Genomic DNA, 8,476 nt, shown 5'->3' with positions numbered 1-8,476 from the left:
AATATGAATAATGTTTTTAATCATTTATATAAGTGGTTTAGGACAAATTTGCTTTCAATAAATATTAATAAAACTCATAGTATGCAGTTTAAAACCAAAAATAAACTCACAACTGACGTAGATATTGTTTGTAACAATCGTCCAGTAACCACTGTGTCAAATATTAAGTTTCTTGGTATAAACATAATGGATACACTCAACTGGAGTTCACATGTGGAATGTATAATCCCAAAACTTACCTCAGCATGTTATATGATGAGAAGTATTAAACCATACTTGCCTCTAAAAACTTTGAAAACAATTTACTACTCTTATTTTGGCTCTGTTATGAACTATGGTCTTTGCTTTTGGGGAGTCTCGCCTCATAGTATAAAAGTATTTAGAATGCAGAAGAAGATAGTTAGAATTATGATCGGCTGTAATAGTAGAGTTTCATGTAGAGATCTCTTTCGGAAATTGGAAATTTTGCCCTTGGCATCACAGTACATTTTTTCGCTCATGCTCTTTGTGGTTAATAATAAAAGTCTCTTTATTCCAAATTCACTAAATCATAACACAAATACAAGACATATTACAGATTTCTATCAACCCATAGCAAATTTTACGGTATATCAAAAGGGAGTGTATTATATGGGCATAAAAATTTATAATAAACTTCCTTCTTATATAAAAGAAGAGTCACTCAACCCTAAGAAGTTCAAAATTTGTTTAAAGCGTTTTCTTTGTCTTCATCATTTTTATTCTGTGGAAGAGTATTTCCAATATAAATCATTATAAGTTAATGATTATGCATTCACTAGAATCACCTGTTGATCATCCAGTTTTTTATTAGTATTATTCTAGTCATGATTCTACTATTCTAGTCTAGTCACCTAAGCAATTTCTGTGATATGTTCAAACTGACATTGTTTAAATTTAAACTGCATGTTTTATTAAAGTAACTTATATGACTGGAATCTATTTAATTCTACATGTTTTGTTTCAATTTTTGTATTTTATACTTTTTATTTATGTATTTGGTTCTTGCTCTATTAATTTTAAGAATAATCACTGTATGGACATGTCCTATATCTCACTTGTATTGTGGATCCATGGAACGAAAAATAAATGAATGAATGAATGAATGAGAGATATCACACGAGCAAGCACTTCTAGGAGCTCTGGTAAGTGTTCTCAAAAAATTTCAGTTCATAAAATTAATTAGGAGATTTTATATTAATTTTTAAAGTGAACAGTGCACAAGTTAGGGTAGTAGGTTTAAAACCGCCGGTCCCCAGGGTGATTTAAATGTTTAAACCACCGGTCCGCAATGTGTTAATTTTGATGTGTACTGCAAAAGTGGTTTCCAAGTTCTTCACAGAGTTATTCTGCATTATAAATTCGTTTCTGTTTGTAACACTTGACAAATGTTAGCAGTCCCTGGTGCCATAAAACAGATGGAAGCAATAAAATCATTTGGTTCTCTGCTGGAAAACCTTACATCTTTGTTACTCTCTTCAGATTCTTGAATCTTTTGACTAAATAACAGAAGAATGAAAGCATGGCTATTCAAGAAATAGCTAAAGGGGTCCCTTATTCAGTGCTAAGACCTTCCGTTATAGCTGCAAAAGATTACTGCCCTTTCTATGGGCGTGAACAGACAGCTGCATCGTGGCTAAGATACAGAGTGCGGTCTGTTTTCTGTGCGTTCGTAGTGAAATAGAATACCTTAGTTTCATTTCAGCCTATATATACATCAAGCAGATAACAACAAAAAAGGTATGTACATCGAATTTTAGTATATATTTTTAACATATTAATCTGCAGAATCTGCAATAAACGTACTGGCACGTGGATGAGTTTGAGCATAACTCATATGTATACTCTTTTTGTTGTTGTTCACTTAGGTATCATTTTAATTCATCTATTAGGGTTTTACTCAAGTCAGTCTGGTAATTACTACATTTAAAAATAAATATTTAGTACTATGCATGTGCTTCTAGTAGCAGAGTTTAAATGCCCGACTGGCCAAAACGGGGTACTTTGGCCATGACGACCTTAGTCATCACTGGCCCGAATGGGGCACTTCAGACACTAAAGGTTAATGTATAAAAAGAGAAAGAGAGACTCAATTTTTTTTAAATGTTAGGGCCATCTGCATTCCTATCTGAAAAGATACAGAAGTATGTACTGTCAAATAACTAAATTCAGTACATACACATACCATACTTGGTAATTCTTGGGATTATCTTCTATCACTTCCTTTACATAATGCAGTTCTGGAATCAAGTCCTTGTTGAGGTGCTTCAAAATCTCCCTCCTGAAATCAGTTGAGATTTTACATAAAAATTATGAATTGCACTTCAAATTGAATTAGAATGGACTGATTTCACCTTGTCTAGAAGACTGTGGTATTATGGATTGTAACATTGTGAAGTTTTTTATATGGTTACAAATGTTTTGGAGGAACTTGCTGCCTCCATCTTCAGGGTCCTTCTTCCACCAGTGCAAAATTCTCAAATCCCATTAAGAAGTAATTAATAAATGTTCTCCCTTGAATGACTGAATTGCCTGACTCTCCTACTATTCTCCTGTTAACCATAATCTGCTGACAATCCAGCACCAATACTCATATGTTGTACATTACAAATAAGGATATGTACTTCTTAAACAGAATAAATTGTGAAAATAACTAATGGACCAATGGAGTTAATCATGTGAAGTTTAATATCAAGATAGAAAATAAACATACATAAACACTGTGAGAGTGAATAGCTCATTCAGTACAACCACTAGGCTACAGGCTGGATGAATCAGGAATCAGGATTTGATTCCTGGCAAAGACAAAAGATTTCTCATTTCTTCATAGCTTTCAGAGTGGCTCTGAGACCTGACCTGCATCCTTTACAGTTGGTGGTGGGATGTTTCCTCATGGGTCTGAAGCTGACCACTCATCACCATCTAGTGCCAAGGCTAAGAACAGTGGAGCTATACCTCCACTCCTCCAAAAAACTTCATGACTTAATGCTTAACTAATCAAGCACAGGGGTACTTTGCTTTAGTTTACTTTATATATTACATACAAAATACAGTTTTTAAGTCAACAGTTGTAACATGGCAATGATGAGAAACTTCAAGTAGGCAGAATCTGTACTTATGTAGTAAATTCTCCTGCTAAATTAAATTAACATACTTATAATAACAGAGTGACAGCCTCTGTGGTCTAGTGGTCAGAGTTCCTGGCTACAGAACCAGAGGTCTCAGGTTTGATTCCTGGCACTACCAGATTTTCTAAGTAGTAGGGGGTCTGGAACAGGGTGGACTCATCCTCGCCAGGATAACTGAGGAGCTATTTCAAGGAAATAGCATCAATGGTCTATAAAAACCGAGATTAATGGCCGTGGGGATCCATTGTGCTGACCACGCAATACCCTCTATCCGCAAAATGTTGGCACTAACTTTGCTGACAAGGTGCAATTGCTCGGTTGGTATAGTTCGCTTATGGACTACAGGCAACGGAGTTTATAATAACAGAGTACCTGTTGGACTAGAAATCTATGCAACAGGAAAATAAGTTTTATGAGTTCTACTTAGAAGGCCTTGCTTACATTATTACATCATTAACCTGGTGCTTGCAACATGGCAACTGGGCACCACTGTTTTTCTTTCCATTATTTGCCAGAGGCTTCATTAGTTCATCACTTCTCGGCACATCTCTACAGTTAGGGCTCCAGAGATATGCCTGTCCCATTACCATAGATACACAACACAGACCAACAGCGAGCAATTTTTACCTCAGTGTAGATATATGGGCAAGGTGATTTTGTTAAGTGGCTAACAGACTTATGCAGTATTTCCGTAGGCTTTGTACAGCAATATGGTGTTGTACACAGAACAATGGAAGCTGATGGCATCTGTAGTAACTGTCTTTAACTACTTCTGACTCACATAATTAAAGACTGTACACTAGATATATACACAATGATCTCTACCAGCAAAGACTGTTACTTGTAATACGAATGTGAGACATAATTTCTTCTTTCCATACTTTGGTGATGAAATGTGACAATGAATAGATTCTGAAGGGTCATATAAAGTTTCTATGTAGTATGTAGTATGAACAAATTCAACTGAAACAGATCATATGCTTTATTATTCCGCATTTTCATCCAGTACACAGCAAAAATTAGAGCTTGTCAACTGTCAGTGAACAGAGGAAATTACCGATATTGCCAAACAGTGTAGTTTGCTGGATTCAAATCAAGGGCATCCTTTGTTAGCTGGAGGGCACGTTCTGATTTCTCACATGACTTGAGAACTGCTCGGAAATAGTCATAAATATCCTGAACTGAAAAGAAAAAGATAGTTCTATTAGTAATATTTCAACAAGACAACATTATATTGTTCAATGCCTGTAACATACTGTCAACTACATGCTCATTTTCGTACCAAAGTGAATACTTTTCCCTCAAGTTCCATCATGTATAAGTACCATGTTTATAGCAAACCTGATGTAACATCAAACAGTTACTGGGATAATTCTCACTATTATTCTTTTCTTTTTTTCTTTTTATTTAACATCCATAACTGTTACATTATGTACAATTGGACAAGTCAGTTTTTTAAAAAAATATATGAGATTAAACATCACATCAAATGACTAATAATATAAAAAACCATACAAAAATAACATAATAAATCCTTTAAATATGATAAAAAGTGGATGAGTATAATCAAGCAACAAAAGCTAAACTATAAATTACAGGCAATAGCTAAAATAAATTACCTAAGTATCTTTGTTCTATTATTAAGCTAATTCTTGTAAAAATATTCTTGAAGGGAATAAAAAGCTTTGCACAACAAGTAATCCTTTAATTGACGCTTAAAAACCTTGAACTCTTGAATACTTCTTATTTTAGAGGGCAAGTTATTATACAATCTTATTCCCATGTTAATCACACTCCTTTTACAATGTGAGGTGTTACAATTATTAGTGTTATTAGTGTGAAGAAATGTTCATCTTCACTGACCCATTTATAAATCAATTTGTAAGTTGTGTTTCAGCTACAAGAGAAGTATAAAGTAATCCCGATTTAATGTTTTTCTCTTTTAGATTTTCCAAAGTTTAACACTAAATATTAGGTCTTCTGGGTTGTAACCATGTGTCGTACAGAAAACACCCAACATTATGGAGGGTTGTATCACATCCACCTACATAGTCAAAGAGAATACCAACAAGACACAAACAAGAACCAGTTATGGTTCAGAAGACTGTAGTCTTCATAGTCACTGCTGTGCTCTTCTTTAATAACCTCAAAAACTGTCTTCTGGCCAGTTTTAACCAAAGTGTAATGTTGTTACATTTTATTATAATTCCCCAAGATGAAATTTCATGAAAATGCGTTTGACTGTTTTTCGGTTGCATGGGTATACAGACGGACTAGGCGAATTTAATAGGCACACAGTAAGGTTACGGAGGAGCCTAAAAGGTATGTAAAAGTGTATTTGCTTTCGAACAGCACTTTTAAGCGTGGTTATCAACATGGGCTACGGCATACAGTATGAAGAGTTGTTCGAAACAATTGTCGACACTATTTGAACTAGCATCGTAACATGCTTTGTGAGATACAATTGGTTGACAGTTTTTAGAAATACTCTTCGCAAAACCAACAGAAAGTATTTAGCATAACCTGCATTGACGTGAAAACTTTTCACTAAACTGACAGCTTATCTGGCATTAGAATTTATACTACACGAATGAGTAACTCAATTATTGTGTGTGTGTGTGTGTGGGGGGGGGGGCTGAGCGAACTTAATACTTCTGAAAACTGGAGAATTCTTAATGTATGCACACTCGGCTTTCCTCAACATTCGAACTATTGAAATTGTTGGTGACCCTGCATCATATCATGTTTGTAATCGGTACGCTAGCTTCATATACTCACACTTTTCTGAGTAAGCAATCGCTACAATAGGATAAGGTCCATCATCCTGCGGAACAGGTGTAACGTCTTTCCATTCAACTCTATATTTATAAAACACCCAGTTGGTTTCATCACAGAGTTCCTCTGAGCTACTACCTGCTTCTGCCATGCTGTTTTACGTTATCTCGCGAGAGCGCGAAGTATAAATGCAAATTGGGCGGAATGTATTTAATATCAAGAAACACAAAAGCAGAAGTTTCATTGAACGCTAATTACCCAATTATTTATTGAGTAAATGTAGACCCCACTTTAATCTTTATATCTGCTGTTTATTATGAATTTCTTCGCATTTATTGTTTTTCGTTTTCAACGTAAGCTTTCAGTTGGCTACATGTTTTGTTGTTGGGAGGTTATGACTATATAAATTTGTATCTTTCAGAATTTATATATGTATATATATATATATTATGTCATAGCATCGTAGGTTCCGATTAGGCTGGTGTGTTAATTTCAGTTTATTTCCTTTTTGCACTGACACCTTACCAATGTTCCTGGCTGTTCCTGACTCTGCACAGTTGTTCCTACATCAGGAATTAGCTATGTAGCCCCGAAGTCCATTTGGAGAATTCGATGATGTTCGTAATCACGGATCAGTTACATTGCTTCGAAGCCCATTAGGAGAATTCGATATTGAACTATGAACTATGATTGTGACCCATAGCATGTTGAAGCAGTGTGTTAGGGAAGGAAGGAATATTAGCTTCTTAACACAGGTTTGGTGATAAAATAGAAGCTTGTAATTTATGAAACCATTATTTTGAAGTTGGTCTTCTTTGAACACCACTGTAAAAGGTAAGTTTAACACTATATAATTTCAGTTAAACATGTCCATGGCCAAGAGTCATGACATGTGGATCTAGCAATTCCTCATATTCTTTGATAATGACCTAACCCATAATATACTTGGTGCACTGAAATAATGAACTCTTTTTTCAAGTAGAATAACCCTTTTACAAAAAGAAAAGTACTTCATTTTAACACTCGAAATTTTTAGCAGTATTTTACCTTTTGTAAAGTGTACCCTTTAAATGACAACCATCTTGTTGAATACAATGGTGGATCACTTCCTTTTGTTTGGTTTGGAATGTGAAATGTGATTTCTTCTTCAGTTGTCTCTTAGATCATCTGCTTCTGCCATCTGATTACTACAGACTATACTTCCTAGGTTATCTCCAGAGACAGAAAGCCAGAACAGTTAGATCTGGTGATACATAATATTAATGTAATCATTCCTCTTCAAATGTAAAGCTAACATTAGCCTGAAGAGAAACAAATATGTCATTCAGAATAACCGTGCTCATTTAATGGCACTTCATGGATGTCTTTTACCCATCAAAAACTTCTTTATACACTGCAAGGAAAAAAAAAAAACAAATGCCAGGTCACAGATGAAGCTTCCAAACTTGAAGACTGAGGATATGGTAATGAGTCATTTGGTCAGGGTTAGTGGAAGTATGCACTAGTTCTTTAATAGCCCTTGCTTTGCGGGATAGTTACTTACAAGCTAGTTCTCCTACTGCTACATCCGACAATCAGGACTTAATAATTATTCGGGACAAGTTAGTTAGTATCCCTTGTTCAGTTAATGAAAGTTTTTCCAGTTGTGCAGTAAATGGTAACATAAATATTGATAATCCTAGGCTGTCGAAAACAAGAACATCTACTAAAGTTAAAAAAGCTCCTGTTACAAAACAAGATTTTTTATGGTAAAGTCGGCTTCTAGGGTAACTAGTAATGCTGTGAGTTCATGTGATGGACCTAATTATTTGAATTTTAAGGTGATTAAAGGACAGTTATCTCATGTACATTCGGGCAAATTTAATTTTCCGTCGAGTAAAGAGTCATAAAAAATGTATCTAAGGCGGCCCTTCAAATCTATCATCAAAACATTCAAGGACTGCGATGTAAAACTGATGAGATTTTAAATTTTTTATATCCTGAGTTTCCTCATATATTGTGGTTATCTGAGCGTCATCTTAATCAGCTGGAACTAGCGACAGTTCATCTAGGAAGTTATACCCTGGGAGCCAGTTATTGTAGACATTCTATAAAAAAAGGGTGGTGTTTGTATTTATGTTAATTGTGACTTAAGTTACTCTAAAATTGATCTGAGAATATTCTCTATTGATCAACATATTCAAGAAAGTGCAATTGTATTATCAAACTTTTCTGACAGTATTTATATTATATCAATTTACAGAGCTCCTAGTGGTAATTTTACTCTCTTTTTATCAAAATTAGAATCCATTCTTATTTTTTTATATAAATAATACTAAAGTAGTTCTTTGTGGTGGTATAAATTGTAATTATATAACTGATAATAACAAAAAGAAGAAAATGGATTTGTTATTACCTTCATTCAAGTTATTGAGTACAGTGAATTTTCAAAAAGCTTACAAAATGGTTCTGCAACTGCAAGAGATAGTATATTTATTGGTGCGTCTCTGCAGGGGAATTATGTAATATATCCCTTATGTAATGGGCTTTCTGATCATGATGTGCAATTAATTATT

The 8,476-nt window shown here is 34.5% G+C and overlaps 1 protein-coding gene across 2 annotated transcripts in view; it reads right to left on the bottom strand.

The window, feature by feature from the left end:
* Window positions 1–6,105, bottom strand: part of LOC111865671 (protein farnesyltransferase/geranylgeranyltransferase type-1 subunit alpha) — a 16,265-nt gene extending 10,160 nt beyond the window's left edge. Inside the window, exons 1-3 of one of the 2 annotated variants that reach the window (XM_023853867.2) lie at window positions 5,925–6,105; window positions 4,204–4,327; window positions 2,204–2,299 (exon numbers count right to left, since the gene is read on the bottom strand). In XM_023853867.2, the coding sequence (XP_023709635.1) occupies window positions 2,204–2,299; window positions 4,204–4,327; window positions 5,925–6,072 (368 nt within the window). In that variant the 5' untranslated portion in view covers window positions 6,073–6,105. Of the gene's footprint in view, window positions 1–2,203; window positions 2,300–4,203; window positions 4,328–5,798; window positions 5,866–5,924 lie in introns of those variants that run through there. The other variant, XM_033751921.1, reaches the window with a different exon arrangement.
* Window positions 6,106–8,476: the final 2,371 nt, after the last annotated feature.

Source organism: Cryptotermes secundus, unplaced genomic scaffold, assembly GCF_002891405.2.
Source record: "Cryptotermes secundus unplaced genomic scaffold, Csec_1.0 scaffold19, whole genome shotgun sequence".
Lineage (NCBI taxonomy): Eukaryota > Metazoa > Arthropoda > Insecta > Blattodea > Kalotermitidae > Cryptotermes > Cryptotermes secundus.
This window is presented reverse-complemented; position numbering and strand designations above follow the sequence as displayed.